At 41.7% G+C, this 22,761-nt stretch overlaps 1 protein-coding gene across 2 annotated transcripts in view; it reads left to right on the plus strand.

Moving 5' to 3' along the window:
* emilin1b (elastin microfibril interfacer 1b) overlaps positions 1-22,761 on the plus strand; it is a 50,577-nt gene that overhangs the window by 12,642 nt on the left and 15,174 nt on the right. For both annotated transcript variants that reach the window (XM_088991753.1, XM_088991752.1), the window contains 9 exons: positions 10,698-10,823; positions 11,661-11,887; positions 12,096-12,313; positions 12,865-13,038; positions 13,111-14,094; positions 15,533-15,836; positions 17,003-17,248; positions 17,333-17,581; positions 18,601-18,792. In XM_088991753.1, coding sequence (XP_088847879.1) covers positions 10,698-10,823; positions 11,661-11,887; positions 12,096-12,313; positions 12,865-13,038; positions 13,111-14,094; positions 15,533-15,836; positions 17,003-17,248; positions 17,333-17,581; positions 18,601-18,792 — 2,720 coding nt within the window. The remainder of the gene's footprint in view (positions 1-10,697; positions 10,824-11,660; positions 11,888-12,095; positions 12,314-12,864; positions 13,039-13,110; positions 14,095-15,532; positions 15,837-17,002; positions 17,249-17,332; positions 17,582-18,600; positions 18,793-22,761) is intronic.

Genomic DNA, 22,761 nt, shown 5'->3' on the forward strand with positions numbered 1-22,761 from the left:
GACACAGCAGTGTTTTCTGAATGAAGGTGAATGTGTGGATTAATTTTTTGGGAGAATCTAAATGCAGTGCATACATTAAACCAAGCAAGAGGAGGTGTGTATCAGCCAACCTGGGGAGACATCTCACAATAATGCCATCTTCTATCACAACAGATATGCTGTTGGGGTTAAACAAGATGGCGCTAGTTGTCAGTTGTCACGGAGAGAAGTGCGACAGGAATGTTTTCAATGTCTGGATCCTCTTCCCACTGCAAAATACATCAATAGACAATTGTGTTAAGTCAGGCAATACATACATTGCATGTTTTGAAGAACTGTGAGTCATCTTCTCGTAGGTATGCATGGACAGCACGAAGGGCCAGACTGCGTCTCGTGTATATCATGCTGTTCTTTATCAAAAGCAAGAGGAGATAAAAAGCAAAGTTTTAATTTGGGGAAAGCGACAAGAGCTTAACATTGCAGTACTTGTCTTCAGCATCTCAAACCCAAGACAGTGGCCTATGGAGACCTATGGAGAATTAAGTTTAGGTAAAATTCTGTTCAATATAAAAAATACATACATGTATTATTTTTAATATGATTCGGGTAATTAATCATGTAGCATTAATAAAAATGTAAACATACCTTAGATAATGGCGGTGTTATATGCTATGCGCCAGGGTGATACGCACATCAAGGAGATCAAGGAATTGAAAGACATGAAAGTGTTGAAAGGCGCACTTCAAAATCATACACGCGTGTGACGCAACAGGGCTTCCCTCCTGGATCCGAAGTTGGTGAAAGCGATGAAGGAAAAAGAAATACAAACAAAAGTCATTCTGCGACATGGTGAGGCCAGGCAAGATGACGGTCACCGGGCATGGCAGGCGTCGGTGGGGAGGTTGCCGAGGAGGTTTCACGGCAAAGAGTGCTCTCCGACTGCCAGTTTGAGTCGATCGATGGAAACTTTCCTCGCGGCCGTCGAGTCGATGCCGGAAGGTCTTCTCACCGTGAGTTGTTCGGCTGGGATCGGGCAAGTCGGAGAATCCATGAGGGATTGTGAGGACGAAGGTGCCTGGGATTGGCCATGCTGCCGGGCCCGGACAGGCCGGTCATCGGCGACGGTGGCGATGATCGCGCTGCCATGGCGCTCTGCAGGACGCTGCTCAATTTCCACCCTGCGACTAAAAGGTTGAATAGAAACAACAGACAACAAATGTAATCATTTAATTTAATAAAACACCTTGATCCATGTTTACTCTTTAAATTGAACAAATAATCTAATTTACCAGATTAAATGATGCCATCAAGCCAGTCAGGTGTTTGCAGTTTGAAAAATGGTGTTTACAGTTTCAAAAATACATTTAAAAAGTTTTATGTTTACACATGAATGACCATTTAAAACTACACCAATTGTACAGAGTGATATTTCATTTGGCTAACATTATATTTACTTAGTGCCTTCTTAAAACGGCAGCACAACTGTTGCACGTTGAATTAGCATGACTTATTGTGCTGCCGTTTAAAACAAAGTTAACTCAAAGCACCAACCTGCTGGCGTTGCAGCATCTATGTGGTGGATTTCGGGTGACCCTTATAACTTTTGAAGTTCATATAAAACTTAATTTAACACCCATTTGACATTTATTCTCGAACCTTCGCGGACACAAACATAACTCGCAACACCCCGTGATAGATATTCCTCCACCACCACCCAAACAAACCTTCGCGGTACAATTCTCCTAATAACCCTGTTGTGTCTTTCAACAAACAAGAGACGTTTAAGAAACATTCCAACTTACCACAGAAGAGCTCGTAACATTAGGAGAAGTCCTTGGCTCGAGCGGCGGATATAATGCCCCTTACGGACTTTCCAAAATATTCCTTTCCTGTGGAGCGACTACAGCATTGACACACTGGGTCCTTGTAGTGTACATATATAGTATATTAAATACGATTGTTTGTCTTTCCACCCTAAATTAAAATAAATAATCCGTCGGTCTCTGCCAGATTCAGCCGTTGAGAATTCAAATGGCGTCCAATGAGAGCACGCAGTGACGTCATCACGCAGCTTCCTGCCGTGAACTCAAAATGTTTGAGTAAACGATTGCCATGAACTCAAAAGTTTTGATCTACTGCAAATTAAAAACGCAGGACTCATTCAAAAACTCAAAACGTTTGAGTTTTTGAAACAAAAAATCGGCTTTTGAGTTGACTGACCTCAATGACTTTAAGTCAGTAGTACTGTTCGGGTTTACCGTGCAGTTCAGAGGTTGTGGGTTAGATTCCGGCCCTGACTTTTGTGTGTGGAAATTGCAAGCTTCCCCCTTTGTTGGTTTTCTCTGTGTTTTTCCCTACATTCCGAAAACATTTGCATCGCAGTTTTTCTGTCGTCGACATGATTGATAATGAATGATCATTCATGATTCCAAACCGCCCCAGTATTACACTTCTTAAAAGTCGACGGGAGATGCCATTCCTGGAAAGCAGCCAGGGTTTGTGTTGCAGTGCAGCAGGTTAATGGAATCTTCTAACTCGTCCTTCTAAATTGTGACTGTGAGGACTAATAGTTGTTTGTCTATTTGTGCCTTGCAATTGGCTTGCAACAAATTCAGGGTGTGCCTTGCCTAGTGCCCGTAGACAGCCCACGACTCTTGTGAGGCTAAGCTGTTTAGAAAAGGGATGATTGGATGGATGTGTTGAAGGATGGATGGATGGACGGATGGATACATGCCATTTTTTAAAGGGGCAATACTTTTACATTATCTAGTGGATTTTCTCACTGTATATGATCAACTTCATTAACAGAATGTAGTGCGAAAGTGCGACAAACTTTACCTGAACACATAATCATTTGTGACTAAAACATAATAAAATGTTCATACAAAATAATGAACATAATGTTCTTAATCATGTAATGTGCATGCTTTTAAATAAATTGTATTTGACTTTATGTTTCTTTATTTTGCTTTGTTGTCTGCAGCCAGGTGAAATGAAATACATTGACAACTACTTACATAGCAAATGTGGAATCGTTTTATGCTTCTGTTTAAGACAAAAATAAGGATAATACAAGTTTCGAGAAATGAACGGATAAAAAATTGTTCTCCATATATCTGCTCACTCTCTATGTGGGGTCTATGTGATGCCAGAAAATTCTGCAGACATGTCAATATCATCAAAACTATCTAGAACACAGGAAATAAGAGTGATGATTTCTTTTTACAAAATCGGAGAAAGACACACTACGGCATCACGCACAGATTTTCAGCATCTCAAAGATAGATATAAAACTTTCAATTAACACAACTGAAGGTTTGGCAAAATACATCTGAAAACCATACATTTTTACCCAAACTTTATATTAAATATTGTAGTTAATAGCGACCATGTGTTGTACACAGGAGCATCACTCGGTCTTACGGCCAAGTGAGTTTTAAGCCGAAAGCAGATGCACAAAATGTGCAAGAACGCAAGCAAAAAAAAAATACAACAACATCTAGCTAATGTTAGTAATATTCTGTAAAAACTTGAAAGTAAAAAAGATGTGCCATGTTATTTTTGTCAGCTTTTTTAGAGCACATAAACAAAGGGAATACAATATATGTACATCATTAACAGAAAAAGGAAAAACATGTCATTGTGTTCTCAGAAAGTCAGCCAAGCCCATCAATTGAAAAAAAAAACATGACAGAGAAGCTGTTTGTTGTGTGGAATCATCAAAGAATGGCATCGGTTTTTGAGGCTGCTGATGCTGACATGACTTTGACTCATAAGACACTGTATGCGCTGAAATATGTTTGAAGTCGCAGAGATTGTGGTGCATACGTGTCTAGTATAGAGGGTTGAAGAAAAATATTACCTAATTTCAATGGGATAAAAACATTCATTAAAGGACAACCGACACCATTTTTTGTTTCCTAACTGACATCAGAAAAACATTTTATAGCATCTAAAATACCCAAAACACGCAGGCTGATGTTTTTAGTCAAATGCAAAACAACAATAAAAATGACTTAAAGTGTCCAAAATCTGCCACAAATCAGCTTGAAACTGGAGATTTTCAGAAAGTCCCGCCCCCAGTTCGTGACATCACGCCAAGTTGTCTTGCCTCGCTAACAACACAATGGGCTCAGGGAGTTAAGATTCGGAGAATATACTTTCTTGTTACTCATCCAGTTATTCAAATAGTTCTGAAGACGAATGCATAAATGTTAGCAAACGATTAAAGGAGTCCTCCCATATCAATTCGAGCCGTCAATGACAGCAATGTAGCGTCCCAGAAAATGCACAAGATGGCGCCCAAGCTTCGTTGGAAATGGGCTGATTTGTCTGCTGGGAATTTGTGTCAGCGAATATCAACTAGTAGTCTTGGTGCAACACACAACGATTTACCATTGCGTTATTTATGTCTTTTCCTTCTAATTTCGCCATCAACACAGATCAACAACAAGTTTTCAGACTAAACAAAGTACCGCAAAATGCATTGTGTGGCGCATTCTTGGTCAGAGGCGTTCCAAATGTGACGTCAGGTAGGGGATCGTCATCAACTCGAAAACAAGACTTCCTGAATATTCAGCGCACGTCTTAAAAGGTAAAACATAGCTATATGCAGTGGAATCTTTGTAAAATGCACTCAGTAGATGTCATTTGAAGTGATTTTACAAATTATGGACACAACTTGTCCGGAGGCGTTGGTTGTCCTTTAAATTTGCGGTCTTAAAAATATCCACAACAGAATAATTCATTTTATATTTATCCCCTTGTTTGCTCGACTTTACAATCCTTATTTTCCAAGATACAATATGATGCACTTTGTTTCTTTTTTTTATTTTGTACCTATCTGGAATTTGATGTAATTGCTCGACTTTCTGCATCATAAATGGATTCTGTGAAATCAAATTAGATCCAAAACTGGGCACTTCAAACCACATTATTTGAATACTTCAATTGCAAATTCGGCATTACCCTGAAAAACAGCATTAAGACAGGGTAGGATTCAGACAGCATTCAGACAGGGTAGGATTGGAGTGGTATTCGTCTCCAAATAAGCATTGTTTGCATTGACGGGAAATCATTTTGAAAAATAAATAATGAAATCGTATCTTCTTTTTAATTATAATAATAATGATAATAATAATAATAATTAGGGCAGGTTGGCAGGAGGGAGCAGCAGGTTGTATTTGAGAAATGGTATTAAAACAAAGTCAGCAGGAACAAAATCTAAAACATAAAAATCATCTGAACAGAAAAATACAAAGTATCAAAGAAAACCAAGAGTAAAAGTCTGCCAAGATGAAACAAACTTGACCGGGTGCAACAAACACATGCACAGCATACAATGCAATGAATGCACAGACAAGCATAGATACTATAATAAATACAATACAACTACAAATAGAATACAATAAATAATATACAATTATAAATAGAAACAAGAGAAAGAGAGAAATTGGAGGGTTTAGAGATAGGATTTGAAGGTGGGTAGAGAATCATAAATTCACAAATCCCAATAAGGAAATTTAGGAAGCACTTCAACCCAAATAAATTTGAGATGCTCTTGCAACATTGGTGACAAAATCGGACATCATTAACCAGTTGTTTTTTTTTGTCTTTGCCGTTTTGGCATAATGCGTATTTGACATCCACTACAGTAGATGGCAGTTGCCACTATCAATGTGTGCTCAATTAATTTTATTCCTATTAGATGTCTGTTTGCTAGCAGGTTATCTGGCTATCTATTAGCTATCCAGGAATTCATTAGGAGTATTAGGAGTCCAAGATGGCACCCAAGTAGGCAGCTGTCAGCAAGTGCTCCCATGAGCCTTGCTTTATTTTTTGTTATTGTCTTGTTTTTGTGTTTTATTTTGTCACTTTGTGTTGTTGTGCATCGTGTGGAACGGATACAGATTGTTTTTCAATATTTTTGACCACGACATTCATCAAGGAGGAGACTGTGCTGAGCGGTTGCGCCTTTTCGGCAGCATGAATATGCCAGTCCTGTTTTTGAATGGGAGGAATGTCGGTGCCATTCGACTGTCATCGCTGGACACCACAGGGGCCATTGTGCTTTTTTGCGCCTGTAATGGGCAGCATCTCCACAGCCCCGCTTTGTTCAGTGGAAAGGTCAGTGCTGTTGGACAGTCTGGGGTTGGATGAATGCATGGCTTGAGGAGCACGCGATAAGAAGAATGGAGCGTCAGCGCACAGCGCCGATGCGTATGTGGAACTGTCGCGGCTTGGAATTGAAGCGGATTTATGTGGGACAGGAGATGTGAGACAATCTCTTCGTCAATGGATGCTACAGCTGCGTGTTTGATTTCAACATTTAGCTTGTAGTCGACGTGCACATTCCACCATGATGTCCCTGATCCGCTGGTGAAAAGATGCTTTGATCCTCTCCTCTTTCATCTGGAACTGCTTCGTGTAACAAAGAGGATACAGAAAGTGCTTAAGAATGAATGACTCTCTGTGTCTTTGTGTTGTCATGTTATTTGTTATGTAGTTTTTTGTTTGTTCCTTTGACCTCAAGTAATTTGAAGTGATTTTACAAATTATGGACAGAACTTGTCCGGAGGTGTCGGTTGTCCTTGAAAGATATGTGAAGCTTGGCTTTGGTGTCGACTGGGATCATAAAAATGACATCATTCAGCCTCGTCTGTGTAAGCTCTCAGTCGTACAGGAGTGGTCCATCGATGAGAAGGTTTCTTCAGCCGTCATCTGTACAAAAGTGAAGGTTTCGGACATTTCGCCTCCTATCCAAGAGGCTTCGTCAGCGAACTAAAGTCTGACTGGTCGTATCGGCCCCATTTATATACCTCTAATGTCCAGACATGGTGGCGCCGGACACAGCTATGATAGGTCCCTACTCTCAGTTTGGAGGGGGCTGGGGACCCCTCCCTGTGGCCCCACAGATTGTTCCTACATTCCTGACTAACGACTGACCTATTACCCCCACTCCCCCCGGTATCACCTCATCAGCATAACGACCCTCGTCAGCATTGCGAAAGTTGCCTAACCTGTTTTGCCTAAGCAGGCTATTGTATGAACGATCCAAATGGAACCTCACCCCACCAGACCGGTTTAATGAAGGATTTTGTTGTTTTATAAGAATCGCTTCTTTTACCCCCCTTTCAAACCATCTATGTTCTTTCGCTAAGATTTTAACCTCATTGTCGTCAAATGAGTGGTTGCTAGCTTTTAGGTGCAAATGTACTGCCGATTGAGGCCCACTAGTATTATCCCTGCGATGTTGATAAAGTCTTTTTTTGAGAATTTGTTGAGTCTCCCCAATGTACTGCTCTTTACAATTTTCATTCTTACAATGTATGGAATAAACTACATCACTTTGTTTTTCATTTGGTCGCCTATCTTTTGGATGCACTAATTTTTGCCTTAGCGTGTTTATCGGTTTGAAATAAGTAGGAATTTTATGTTGCCAAAGGACTCTTTGTAATTTTTCAGAAACTCCCGCAATGTACGGTACTGCTACTCCTCTCCTTTTTGAATCTTGAGAATTATTGGTTTCATTCCCTGTTCTTTCTTTCTGACATTTGTTGAATGACCACTGAGGGTACCCACAGTTAGTGAGTGCTCTCCTGATGTTTTGACTCATTTTCTCTACCTTCAGTGCTAGTTGGTATTAGTTTAGCCCTATGCTGGAGGGTTCTGATAACTCCTAGTTTATGTTGTAAAGGGTGGTTAGAGTCAAAAAGTAAGTATTGGTCAGTGTGCGTAGCCTTCCTAAAGACTTCTGTTTTTAGCGCTCTGTCCTCTTTTATAATTATTTTACAATCCAAGAAGGCTAGTTGGTTCTCTTGAATGTCCTCACGAGTAAATTTAATGTTGAAGTCTACAGAGTTGAGGTGATCTGTGAAGGATTGAATTTCTTGTTTCTTAATTATGACAAAAGTATCATCCACATATCTAAACCAGTGTCTAGGTTTTACATATATTGATGTATAACCGCATATGTTGCATAACACAACATAATGATGTCATTTTTTTGCCATTACCTGAGTTCACTGATAACTGGCAGACAATACAAACGCACTTCGAAAATGTCATCGTGAAAAAAAAGGCCTCCTCCCATTCCATATGAAAAGGATAAATTTTTTCTTCTTACATGTTTCAGCTCCCCCACTTATTTTTATATCATATCTTACGTTTAAGAGGAAAAAATGTGTGAAAACTTAGCATGTAACTAATGACTAGCTTGTTAACTGCGTTGTATGAGCACACAGTGTACCTAATAATGAGATGTCATCCGATTGGTTGTCCTGTGTGTCAATGAAGTAAAGGTATGGCTGATAAGCTGACGTTATGTTTTTTTTAAACAACTCAACTTTATTTGAATAGTGTCAGTTCATGACAATGTGACATTACCTTGTCATGTGATCTACCAATCGTACCTTGGAGAATGACTGGTCGATCGCGATCGACGAACTGAGCACCCCTGGCTTATACTTACGTCTGTGGAAGCTCTCAGTCGTACAGGAGTGGTCCATCGATGAAAAGGGTTCTTCAGCCGTCATCTGTACTTCTTTGAAGGTGTCGGACGTTTCGCTTCTTATCCAAGAAACGTCGTACGTCCGACACCTTCAAAGAAGTACAGATGACGGCTGAAGAAACCTTTTCATCGATGGCTTATACTTGCATACAAGTCTATAAGTAGCTTCTATTTCATGGGAAATGTCACAGTATGACAATTCCAGATGCTGTCTATAAAATTGTAGCTGTGAATGTCAATTTAAAATTTAGTCTGCATGGCTGATGGTTGTAATACATCTTAGTGATTGAATACCTTTTTGGAGGAATGAACTGTTTGAAGAAAAAAATGACAAAGGACATATTTTCAATGTTATGACATTTAGTGTCTGCAATGATTACCATGCAAGAGGTGGCTTTAAACAATTGTATTTGTGCAGATGATATTTATTTGTATTTTTGTCAAAAATATCATTTAAGTACTATGCTTTTCTTTGGTCGGAACCATTGATATAACAAAAAAAAAATCAAATCATCAGGCTGCTGTTGCCATTCCAAAGCGTGCAAGGCTGTGATCCCTGAGGATTTGAGCAGATGGATAAATGATAAAACCATATATGACATCAATACCAGAAAATCAGCAATGCACTGATGCAATGCAGTTAACATGGAAAAACATTTCCACTCAGAAATGGAATGCTGGTAATTCACAAGACTAACAAACCTGCACAAGCTGCAGTGAACAGAGTAAAATAGTGCAAGACCTCTCAACAGCATCTGGTCAATTGAACCGTTTGCTACATGGCAGTGAATTAAACCTGACTGCCTGCTGATTTGGCTAACTTCAGATGCACAATTTCTACAGCTCTGTCAAACACTTGAAAGTGATCCTCCTCCACACTCATGGGGAGCCATTTTTTCCCACAGCTTGAGCAGATCAACCAAACCTGAGTGCCTCTGTCTTTTTCAGCTTTGTAATCAGATCATCCAAACAAATGAAGTTTGGTAAATACTGTACGTTCACGTTTCTATGATGTACCTCACCGTCAAAAGGATCAGAATCAGAATCAGAATCATCTTTATTGCCAAGTATGTAGAACACACAAGGAATTTGTTTCCGGTAGAACACGCTGCACTAGTATCGTCGTCAAAAAAAACTGATGAAGAAACCTTTTCATCGATGGCTTATACTTGCATACAAGTCTATAAGTAGCTTCTGCATTGCATCAGTGCATTGCACTGATATGGGTACAATTTCACGTCAGCTCAGTCTATGCATGGAGTTCTTCCCATTCTTGCATGTTTTTCCCCCTTGAATACTTCCGCTTCCTCCATAGCACTTTCAGATAGTTGATTGGCACATATTTTTTCAAATACACAATGCCTGCACAAAATAAGTTAAAACATTGATTTGTTGTGAAACGGTTATATTGACAATGGGCATCGATTAAAAGGTTTCTTCAGCTGTCATCTGTACTTTGAAGGTGTCGTACGTTTCGCTTCTTATCCAAGAAGCTTCGTCAGCGAACTAAAGTCTTACTGGTAGTTTCAGCCCTATATATATCCCTACTGTCCAGACGTGGCGGTGCCAGACTCTGCTATGATTGGCTGCACCCTGCACTCAGGTTGGAGGGAACAGAGGACTAATCTCAGCGGCTCCACTGATTGCTTCTATTGTCCTGACTGACGATTGGCCTGATTGCCCAATATGCCCTGGTATCACCTCATCAGCATAACTAAGCCTATATTGCCTAAGCAGTCTATTGTACGAACGATCAAAATTGACCTTAGAGCAAGGAACAATCATAGCAGTGTCCGGCACCGCCACGTCTGGACAGTAGGGATATACAGTAAAGTCTCGTTATATCGATATCGGATATATCGATAGTCCCGGTTATATCGATACTATTTCTATGCACGCACGGAGAAAATTACATGCAAACAGGGTCGGATATATCGATAGTCCCGGTTATATCGATATTTTTTCGGACTCCCTTGAATATCGATATAACGAGACTTTACTGTATATAGGGCCAAAACTACCAGTAACACTTGTTTGCTGACGAAGCTTCTTGGATAAGAAGCTAAATGTCCGACACCTTCAAAGAAGTACAGATGACGGCTGAAGAAACCTTTTCACCGATGGACCATTCCTGTACGACTGAGAGTTTACACAGACGTATTGACAATGGGCAGTTCCACTGAGATGTCAAAATGTGTTTGTTCACCAGGAATTGGTGCGCGTACGTGGCAACAAAGACAGTCAGTTGTGTTGTTGAAGATGGAGTGGAAACATACGTGAAACCAGACTACCATCCTTGTGCTTGGGGCACCGGTCAGTGCAGCCGTGTGGTTGTGTGAGTATTGCACACTCACTTACACTCTCCTCATTGAAAAAAAAATGACTTACTATGGGTGTGAAAATTGTATTGTATCACTGTCCAGATTATCTTGGTGAAAATCTGACACAAACTGCTCAATTATTTTAACATCTGCTGTTCTGTTTTAATTCCCTGTTATTTGTGAGTTGTCTCTTCAGCTTCACAATCTGATGCAATCAAGCGTCACTCTCTTTTTTCAAACGACATGTTTGGCGGAGAGCTCATTTAAAAAATATTTACATCACGTTTTTTTCCCTCCAGACTGGATAAAAATTAGAAATCAGAGTGCTACACGCTGAGGTCATATCAATTACTCTTGGAAGAAGTTCCTATAGGAAAAAAAATCAACAGTATGTAATGGGAATTTAATATCTAACAATCCTAAAATATATGTACCGGTAATGTGTGTACCATTGAATTCTGACCAGTTACTTGCAGATAAGTGAAGTTTCTTCGGTCATGCAATGAATAACCATTCACACTCAAAATTACACCTTGGGACGATTTGGAGTAGTCCTTGCATGTTTTGGAATGTAGAAGGAAAGTGGAGTACCCAGAAAAAAAACACATGGACGCGGAAAAAAACATGTCCACACACAGGAAGTGTGGAGCCCTGGAATCATGCCCCTGATCTCTGTTATTAACCTTTCTCTTCTGTGTCGATGGTTCCACACCCAACCCAAAACATAAAAAAAATTAAACATACAATTCAACCGTGGTCTGATTTAGACATATTTTATACCAAAGCATTGAATTTGTTGTTTGAATGGTAATTTAAATGTTTTTTTAGTTTTCGGGGATCTGTCTTTACAGTTATCGTACCTACATGAGGCCCAGGTACAAAGTAGCTTATAAAATGGTAACACAAACGGAGTGGAAGTGTTGCCAGGGATACAGTGGTGACAACTGTAGCAACGGTCCAGTTGGTGGGACAGGAAACACCAACAGACCTCATCTCCAGCCAGGACATGGAGGAAGTGGGATGAGCACCGGGCATGGAAGCATCAATACTGGCATTGGACAGAATGGAGGACACAGCGGTAAGTCCATTCTTGTGTTTATTACCACAATGAGGCAACCACTTGACCGAAACAGGTTTGATAGGACACATGAGGAAACCACCTCAATTGAATCATTTACAAAAACACACAGCAAAGGTACCATTAGTTCTTCTTGAAATCTCTTTTTGGCTTTCCTCTGGTGCTATGTGAGGAGTTGCAATGAAGTGATTGTTTGGTTATTCTCCAGGAAGGGCCGATCATGAAAAGATGAAACAGCTGGAGGAAAAGATCCACACCCTGACTAAGACCATTGAGGACTTGCAATCTACCATCATCGACAGATCTGGCCACAATGCTGGTATATCTTCTGGAGCAAGAAACCCTGCTGATGCAGCCCAACCAGAGATTAAAGAGACAATCCACAGTATTCAGACAAAACTGGATCAGCTTGATAATCGCACACAGGTGACATCAGCATTTACATTATTACTCCTACTACTGCTGTTACAAATAGCAGCAATGTCACATAAATCCTGGTGATCGAACAAAGTATAGTGCAATGCCAAATCTTGGTTACGTTTAGATTTCTTACATTATGTGCGGTGTGAGGGCAACGATAGTGAGCATCCAGAATCCCTGACTTTTTTAAAGTTAACGAGTTCATTGAATCATGAAAAAAACATCTCCACCCCTCCCATTTCCGACCAACTGTAGAACCGTTCAAATTTTCATTTGCAACAGTTCTGTTTGGAACTTGATTTCATTGGATGGGATTAGCCTTTATTAGTCTCGCATTGGAGAAATGTACATACTTGCACTGTATTGGATTGGATTTGCCTTTATTAGTCTCGCAGTGGAGAAATTTACATTTCACAACGGCAAAGTTATGAAAGTAGAAAAACAAAATACATGAGCTGCTGCAAAAGCAGCTCATGGCTGTACAGGCTGTATTCATGTTTATTTTGTTTATTAATGTGAAAAAAGCCATTTTAATTGAAATTGTCATTTTGTATTAGGCTCATGATAAAACTCTTGTAAGTATCAACAATCATCTGGTAAATGGAAAAGGAAACAATCTTGAAGGAGGTCTTCCGGGAGGAAGTACGAATGGAAAAAGTCTGAACTCACTGAAGGAGGAGATCCTTGAAGAGCTTGAGAGAAGGGTTTCACTGTCATGTTCCTCCTGTCAGGTATTGCTGTTCTATTTTCATCATCATACATATTGCCACAGAAAAAGTTATTAACTTTTGTATATTTTTTAGGCTGGTGTGAAAGACATGCACAGGCAGCAGCAGGAAGACCAGGAAAGAATTCGCGCCCTGGAGAAGCAGCTTAATGTCATGGATGTTCGTTATCGACAGGAAATTGATGGATTACGAAGGGACCTATCAAACTCAAAGAGATGCTGTGACACTATCAATGACCTTCGAAACCGCGTCACAGATGCTGAGCGCAAGATCAGCTCAGCAGCCGAAAGCTTTGATGTGCTGCTCAACCGCCTGAACTACGAGTTTAAAGGGGAAAGTGACAACCGTAATAAGGATGGCGGCTTCAAAGGAGGGGAGATTGGTGCAGATGATGGAAGAAGGGGTAGTGGGGATGGAGTTGTGACCGAGGACAAACTAAATAATAGACTGAAGGATTTGGAACGACAGGTCAATAGTACTATGGAACAAACTGAACAAAGCTGTGCATATTTGGAAAATGATTTAAAGGACTACTTCCACGGAGAACTTGGTGACCTTCGGACTGTGTTCTTGGACCGCTTTGATGATCAGGCCTTCAGGATTACAGATGTGGAGTTAGATGTAGGGCTTGTGAAGCAAAAGATGAATGAACATGATAAGACACTATCCAAGCTAGAAAACAGAACATCCCTCCTGAACATTAAACTGGGGGAGTGTGGCTGTACAGGTCTGACAGTAGGAGGTGAAGTTGAAAGAGGAGGGGGGACTACTGTCAATGGTGGAGGCCGTGGTGGCACTGCAGGTGGTGGTGGGAGAGACACTGGTGGGACCAGAGGTGGCGCAAGTGGTGGCATTGGTGGAAGTGGTGTTGGCACTGGTGGTGCTGAAGGAATTGGTGGGACTGTGGGAGGAGGAAGATTACCTGGAATAGGAGGAGAAAAAGACAATTCTACAATGAAATCATTCGAATGGAGAGTGATTGCCAATGAGGATCAAATAAGACATTTTAATACAAAACTGAAAGACCTGTCCGTTTCTGGAGACTCTCTTAATGATAAGGTAATTTCAAGTCCACAAACACTTTAACATTAGCCGACGACCATTTGAAAAAAAAAAAAAACCTCAAAAACGCTCAATTGTTACCAGTGTCTATCCTTTGCCCTGGGTTGTGCTGAACAATTTAACATTACCTGACGACCATTTGATGAAAAATGACTCTCAAAAGCGCTAAAATATTTCCAGTGTTCTATCCTTTGTCCTGGTTTGTGCTTCTATCGAACCTCCCTTACCATACCTGACCTGTGATGAAAAACATATGTATGTCCATACGTATGTCCATTTTTGTAATTTTGCAAACATTGTAACATGAACACTTTCATGGAGAGTGGTTACTAAAGTGGACAACTTATTATGTTATCAAGTTACAGGGTGCAGGAAATGGTTGAAGGACAACCGACACCATTTTTTTGTTTTCTAACTGACATCAGAAAAATGTTTCATAGCATCTAAAATACCCAAAGCACGCAAGCTGATATTTCTAGTCAAATGCAAAACACCAATAAAAATGACTTAAAGTGTGCTAAGACTGCAACAAATTGAGCTGTGAATTGTGGATTTTCAGAAAATCAAGCCCACAGTTCGTGACGTCACGCCAAGACGTCTTGCCTTGCTCGAGAATCTAAACAATGGCTTGAGATTTGGAGAAGATGGTTTCTTGCTACTCATCCAGTTATGAATATGATTCAAATAGTTCTGAAGAGGAAAGCATAAATGCTTGCAATCGATTAAAGGAGTCCTCCCATATATATTCTAGCCATCAATGACAGCAATGTAGCACACAGAAAATGCAGAAAATGGCGCCCAAGCTCCGTTGAAAATGGGCTGATTTGTCTGCTGGGAATTTGTGTCAGCGAATATCAAATAGATGTCTTGGTGCAACACACAACGATTCACCATCGCGTTATTTATGTGTTTTCCTTCTAATTTCACCATCAACACGGATCAACAAGAAGTTTTCAGACCAAACAAAATACCGCAAAATACATTGTATGTCGCTTTCTCGGTCAATGGTGTTCCAAACGTGACGTCACGTGGGAATCGTCACCAACTTGAGAACAAGACTTTCTGAATATTCAGTGCGAGTCTTAAAACGTAAAATATAGCCATATGGGGTGGAATCTTTGTAAAATACACTCAGTAGAAGTCATTTGAATTGATTTTACAAATTATGGACACAACTTGTCCAGAGGCGTCGGTTGTCCTTTCATGGGATGTCCAAAACACAAACACCCCACAAACGTAATACTTTTTGAATGATAAAATTGTGCACTTGTGTTTGTCACAGGCCAGCGACATTGTATTACATTGTAATCAAATCAAAGATGTGAGATGTGATGTGAGCATCTTTTAAATCTCTATTGGGAAGGGAGAAAGTCCAAATCCAGACATTGCTATGATTGCTATTACAATTTTTAACATGTAAATGTTCACATCTTAGGTTGTGGACCTGAGTCATGACATTCGGAAGATCAAGGATTTGACTGGTGACCACGGTGAACACTTTAATCGAATAGTGACGGAGGTGGAGTTACTTGTTCAGGATTGTGAAAATTGTGGGACACTCGAGGATGAGTTGCGAAAGATGCAGAATCATTCCAGGGATGCTCTCGGCCGCCTACAAAACCACATCAACCGACTTCAGCTGAGCATAGACTCTGGAGGTGCTTGCAACCAGATGTGTTCTCACCTGCAAGATGAAATTCGTCTTCTGCGAGAGGATGTCACACGTTGTACCACTAAATGTAAGGTGTCACATAATGTTTAAATGTGTTGACAAATGCATTGGAAGTATTTCAATGGTGTATTTCTATATAACGGATTTTACCTACAGTGGGGGTGATTTTGAACATAAACCCCCATAATGCAGGAAGGGTTCACAATACACTGAAAAATGTGCAAATGAAGAAAGAATAATCATAACACTGACTGACCGTGCAGTACTTGTCTGGTAATTCCCAAGTCCATCCATTAACCAAACCACTTTTTTTACCCATGCCTCGCATGTGTGCAGGGGCCTATTCCAGCAGACCTCGGGCAGTCAGCAGGGTACACCCTGAATCGGTTGACAATTGCAATGCACACACATTGATGAACAACCATTAACACTCATACATTGATGAACAACAATTAACACTCATAATCACACCTAAGGACCATTTATAGCACAGGTGTCAAAGTCAAGGCCCGTGGGCCAAATCAGTAGTGTGCGATCGGCAAATATAGTCAGAAGGCACAATCAAGGGAATGACAAACAGCTGTGGGAACCCAGGTGAGTGGTGATGGGAGGGGCCGTCTCCAGGGAGCAGCGGAGGAGGTGACAGGAGGGGCGGGACGCGCCCGGGACGGCGACGAGATGTGACAATTTCTCAAGTTTGATTTGCTTTCGCGGGCCGAAAAAATGATGTGGCGGGCCGGATTTGGCCCCGGGGCCTTTACTTTGTCACCTGTGATTTCGAGTGATCAGTTAACCAGACGTGCATGGTTTTGGAATATAGGAGGTAACTGGCGAATCCAGAGGAAATCTCCCTAGAAGGTACTCCAGTTACCTCAGGAAGGTCAGAGCACGTAAACAAACCCTTGAGGTCTGTACTATGAGAAGGATGTGCTTACTAGTAGGCCATGGTGTGCTGAGACATCACTCCTCGAAGTAATTTTTCAGTCTCACCTTTGATCTACAGATATGCAGTAAGCTATCATCACAAGCCAATAAGATGACGTTTAGTTCTGACAACTTATGACAACAATATCGGCAGTTTTTTGAAAGGTGATGGGCTGATGGACTTTCCATCAGCAATCACTTTTTAACCTTCTATTTGATGTAAAATTTTGCTCCAGATGTTTTTAAACAACAGTAATACGAAAAAATGCAATGTTTGTCTTCCTTAATATTCAGTTCCTCTCTGTTTAGGTGACGGTTCTGGTAGCACGGATTCATCTGGTACAAATGGAGGTGCCAGGGGAGATGGACCAAGTTTAGATGCCGGGCGACCTTTAGATGGTCACAGTGTGATCGGAGGAGCCCTTAACAACAACCAGATGAAGACTCTGCAGGGTGAATTGTCTGAAGTCATCCTGACCTTCAGCTCTATAAACGACACCCTCAAGGGTCTTGAACACACTGTACAGAAACATGGCAGTGTCATCACTGACCTGGGTGAGCTCTGTTTAATCAAGTTGACCCAGTTCACATTGTTTTTGAAAGCATGCTGTGATTCTTTAATTCTCAAATAATTGACAGGAAACACAAAGGATAAGATTATCTCCGAACTGGATAAAATACAACAGGAAGTGACGGAACACATTGAAGAAAGTCGGGACCGGTTGGATGGGATGGACCGAGATTTCAGACGTTATGAGAGCATGATGCTGGTTGAAATTGGAGACTGTAAGAGATCCAGTGATGGGCTAGAGAAGAGGCTATCCAAACTTGAGGGAGTCTGTGGAAGGTTGGACGGAGTCTATGACTCCATTCACAAGATCAAGGAAGGTAATTGCATCATCGTTTCTTTATCTTCTTCTGCAATTGTTGCAATAGTTAGATTTGCGACACTTGCTGATGTGAGGTTCCATAAAACTGAGGTAATAATAATGATAATACATTTTATTTCTAAGCGCCTTTCAAAACTTTCAAGGAAACTTTACAGTCACGTGATAAGAACTAATCTCTTAAAGGACAACTGACGCCGAGTTGTGTCCATAACTTGTAAAATCACTTCAAATGACCTCTACTGAGCGTATTTTACAAAGATTCCACCGCATATAGCTATATTTTACGTTTTAAGACTTGCGTTGAATATTCAGGAACTCTTGTTTTCGAGTTGATGACGATTCCCACGTGACGTAACGGAGGGAACCTCCCTGACCGAGAAAGCGACACACAATGCATTTTGCGGTACTTTGTTTGGTCTGAAAACTTCGTGTTGATCCGTGTTGATGGCGAAATTAGATGGAAAACACATAAATAACAACGATAGTGAATCGTTGTGTGTGTTGCACCAAGACAACTATTTGATATTCGCTGACACAAATTCCCAGCAGACAAATCAGCCCATTTCCAACGGAGCTCGGGCGCCATCTTCTGCCTTTGTCTGGGACGCTACATTGCTGTCATTGACAGCTCGAATTGATATGGGAGGACTCCTTTAATCGATTGCAAACATTTATGCTTTCCTCTTCAGAACTATTTGAATCATATTCATAACTGGATGAGTAACAAGAACACATCTTCTCCGAATCTGAAGCCATTGTTCTGATTCTAGAGCAAGGCAAGACGTCTCAGCGTGACGTTTGCAGCTCAATTTGTTGCAGTTTTAGCACACTATAAGTCATTTTTATTGGTGTTTTGCATTTGACTAAAAATATCAGCCTGCGTGTCTTGGGTATTTTAGATGCTATAAAATGTTTTTCTGGTGTCAGTTGGGAAACAAAAAAAATGGTGTTGGTTGTCCTTTAAAAGTATATTTTGAAGCAAGTGATTCTCTTTCCGCTGTTGTCTCCCACTTTAAGGACTTAACCAACATGTATCTGGCTTATGGACGTGTTTTTCGGACCTAAACAATACAGTCATTGATCACGGAGGGATCCTCGATTTTGTTCAGAAGAGCCAGGATGATGTTCAGGGCCGGATCAAGAACCTCAACTTCAGCCTGAACCATGTATTAAACGAAATGCAGCGCTTCTCAGAGCTCACCCTGACTGGTATGATTCTTTTCTATTATTTATAACAAACATTCTCTTTTTATTTATTTTTTTAGTCCAAACACTTGAACAATGATCAGTATTGCTGACCAGTTTGTGGAAGACAAATATCCTCATTGAATTGTTTCTATTCCAGAGGAATAAATAGAATTAGTTCTCAACAGAACCTACCCCAGAGTACAGAATATCGGATGTTGAACTGAACAAGAAAATCAGGTGAACCCCAGGTGCTCGGAAATTTATGCTTATTAAAAATTCTCAGAAATATTTGTTTGTGTTACAGTAACTATTCAGGATTTATTCTGATCAACATTCGTGAAGGAGCCATATTTTCTGCACAAGAAGTCTCATTCAATTTCCCAAAAGCCTTTCATTCGATGTTACATCAGTGTCTGAAAGGATGCCTACCCGGACGCCCGGGGCGTGCAACTTTTACGTTGGGCGTACAACATACAGAACGGCTCCGCTCGGGTGGCCGACAACTTTTCCTCTGAAAAAAAAAAACCAAATATATTTTTTTTCAAATCAAACGTTTGCTTTATTCAAGAAAGCAAACGTTTGAACGAAGATTCGAAATCTTCGTTTGTTTTGGAAATTTCGGAATTTGGGTTCGTTTGACAATTTGCATACTCGGTAGGGCAGCCAATCAGAAGCCTGCTTTCTGCTGGCAGACTTTCCCGAGCGTTATAGGAGATGCCAGCGTGATGTCGTTCGTTATGATCACGTGATCGGCCGCCAACTTCCGGGAGGCCGATAGCCAAGTAAACACAACAGTCAGCGAGTGCGATCATTGTTTTGTAAGCTTATGCCTTTGCTCTGAGCCCCTTCTTATTTGCTATTGTGATGGACAGGCTGACAGACGATGTTAGACAAGAATCTCCTTGGACCATGATGTTTGCAGATGACATTGTGATCTGTAGCGAGAACAGGGAACAGGTGGCGGAGAAACTAGCGATGCGAAGATATGCCCTGGAAAGGAGAGGAATGAAGAGCAGTCGCAGCAAGATGGAATATATGTGTGTGAATGAGAGGGATCCAATTGCAAGAGTGATGCTACAGGGAGAAGAAATAAAGAAGGTGGAGGATTTTAAGTACTTGGGGCCAACTGTCCAGAGCAGTGGAGAGTGTGGAAAAGAGGTGACGAAGCATGTCCAGGCAGGCTGGAGCGGCTGGAGAAAAATTTGAGTTGTGATGTGTGATAGAAGGGTTTCAGCTAGGATGAAAGGAAAAGTGTATAAAAAAGTGGTGAGAGCAACCATGATGTATGGACTGGAGACAGTGCCACTGAAGAAAAGACAGGAATCAGAGCTGGAGGTAGTAGAGCTGAAGAGGTTGAGGTTTTCTTTGGGAGTGACCAGGTTGGATAGGATCAGGAATGAGTACATTAGAGGGGCAACTCATATTAGAGGTTTTGGAGAGAAAGTAAGAGAGGCCAGACTGAGATGGTTTGGACATGTCCAGAGGAGAGAGAGTGACTATATCGGGAGGAGGATGCTGAGCCTTGAACTGCCAGGCAGGAGACCGAGAGGAAGACCGAAGAGGAGGTCTATGGATGTAGTTAAAGAGGACCTGAAGGTCGCTGGTGTGAGAGAAGAGGATGCACAAAACCGGGTTAGATGGAGGACACTGATTAGCTATGGCGACCCCTGAAGGGAAAAGCCGAAAGGAAAAGAAGTTTGGTCTGAAAACTTCGTATTTATCAATTGTAACCGAAAATGGGATTTGCCCGACACTCATTGCATTCGTCAACACACAAACAACTTTGTGAGCTCTCCCCAGCCGTTATAAAACAGTGCTAAGAGTAAAAGCATAAATAACTATCGAGTAAAAGAAGGAAGACAAGAAAGACTTCTAAGGATATTTACCCTTTGTGGATGTAAGCCCACAAGGTTTGTGCCCCTTTGTGTTGAATCAATTGTCTTCAGAGCTTTTGTCTTTCATTTATTATTTTTAGGGAGTGGTCCTCTGCTCCCCCCGACCTGAGAGCAGGGACCTATCATAGCAGATGACGGCACAGCCATGTCTGGACAGTAGTGATATATACAGTGGTACCTCGGTTCTCGAACGCCTCACTGTTCGAACAAATCGGTGTTCGAACGCCAATACGACACGTGAGTGCGTACGCAAGGGTGGGGAGCTGAGTGGCGCACGGGTGTATTGCTCTGTTCGTGACCAACTGTTGTCGCTAGCGGACGTGCTGCGTTTTGCTCTAGCGTTTAATATAGGTGTACGAAGAGTTTTAGCCCCTAATCATGCCTCCAAACAAAGTAAGTGCTGTTTAAAGTGACAAAAGAAAAGTAGTGCGTACAACCATTGCATTTAAGAAAGAAATAATCGCAAAATATGAAGGAGGTGTGCGAGTGTCTGATCTGGCGAGGCAATACAGCATGGCGAAGTCTACGATCAGTACGATATTAAAGAATAAGGAGGCTGTGAAATCTAGTGATGTTGCTGTGGGAGTGAGAGCAAGTGTCTTGGATAGATATTTTAAGAGAAAAGAACATCCTGTAGCCGAGTCATCCGAAGCTGTCATGTTCCGAGCGAGAGTGACGGCAGATGACTCGTTGGAACGTAGTGGAATGTGTGGGATCCCAAAACAGACACGTACTAACCAAGCAGGATGCTTATTCACAAATAAAAGAAAACACGGCGAGTAAGAAGGCAGGGGGTGCGCCGACCCGCTTACTACGCCAAAAAGCAATTGGCACACGAGGGTGCAAAATTACGCAATCCCGGAAGAGGACATAAATTTACGGGACGCAGGGAAAATACCTCGGACCGGATACACTCGCGCATCGAAGGAAGAGTCCAGGTACGGTGGCGAGTTGAGTCAATCATCCGGCATTGGCGAGGTGATCGTGAACCGTATAAATGCCCCGTGTCCGTGATTAGAGACTTGACAGCGGGTGGAGAACGGCCGGGAGAGGCAGCAGCCCCCCTCCCGCTGTCAGCTCGCAAGTGACAGGAGCAAAGAGGTGGTTTCGGTGTTCGAAAAAATCATGGTCGAAACCGAGGTACCACTGTGTGTGTGTGTGTGTGTGTATATATATATATATATATATATATATATATATATATATAGGGCCGAAACTACCAGTAAGACTTTAGTTCGCTGAAGAAGCATCTTGGATAAGAAGCGAAACGTCCGACACCTTCAAAGAAGTACAGATGACGGCAGAAGAAACCTTTTCATCGATATATTATTTTTGAATGCCATTTTTATTTATATGTTTCATGTCCACGTTTGTGACCAGTCTTCATGGCTTTGTTACAGTGACAGCAATTGTCGAGGCTCTACATTGCTATATTGTATTGTATTATATTCCTTTTGGGGTAGTTCCTTCTAGTGCAGGCCTGTCTAGCTCCAGTATTGGAGAGCAGCTGTCACTCATTAAAAAGCGTGACACACACCAGGCTGTCAGGCTATTAACCAGCCCCTAAGAGGTATGAGAATGGTCCTGATTATTAGAATCAAGATTGTCGGTCCTGGGAGAGTTGGAAACAGCAGCCCTTGAGGACCAAGCATCTCTGCATCATAAAATCCAGTGCGCTCTGTAGAGCCTTTATACAGGTACCATCCGACCTACGACCGATGTGTCTTACGACCACCCGTACTTACGACCACGATTGCCAGACCCTGTTTTTTTTACATTTTAATTGTATGTCTGGCACGGCAATGTGCTAGAAACCTAGCAACGCGTACGACAATTTTGGCCAGCCAGCCAGCATCTTACTCTCACACAGCAATCGATCGTGTAATGGCACCGGAGGAGGGGAGTGTCTTTCGACGGCGGCCGCAGGGCGGCCAGGACTCGAGCCGAGGCGAGTGGACGTCGGCGCGTGGGACCGCCACGACGAGAATAGGGGGTGTGTCCACCGATACCGGCAGCGGCGCGGCCAGGATGAGAGCCGAGGCGGGTGGACGTCGGTGCACGGGAGCGCCTCAACGAGCTCCTTGGTTTTCCCGGT

The sequence above is a fragment of the Hippocampus bargibanti genome, linkage group LG03 (genome assembly GCF_051943395.1).
Source record: "Hippocampus bargibanti isolate YZ-2025 linkage group LG03, ASM5194339v1, whole genome shotgun sequence".
In the NCBI taxonomy this organism is placed as follows: domain Eukaryota; kingdom Metazoa; phylum Chordata; class Actinopteri; order Syngnathiformes; family Syngnathidae; genus Hippocampus; species Hippocampus bargibanti.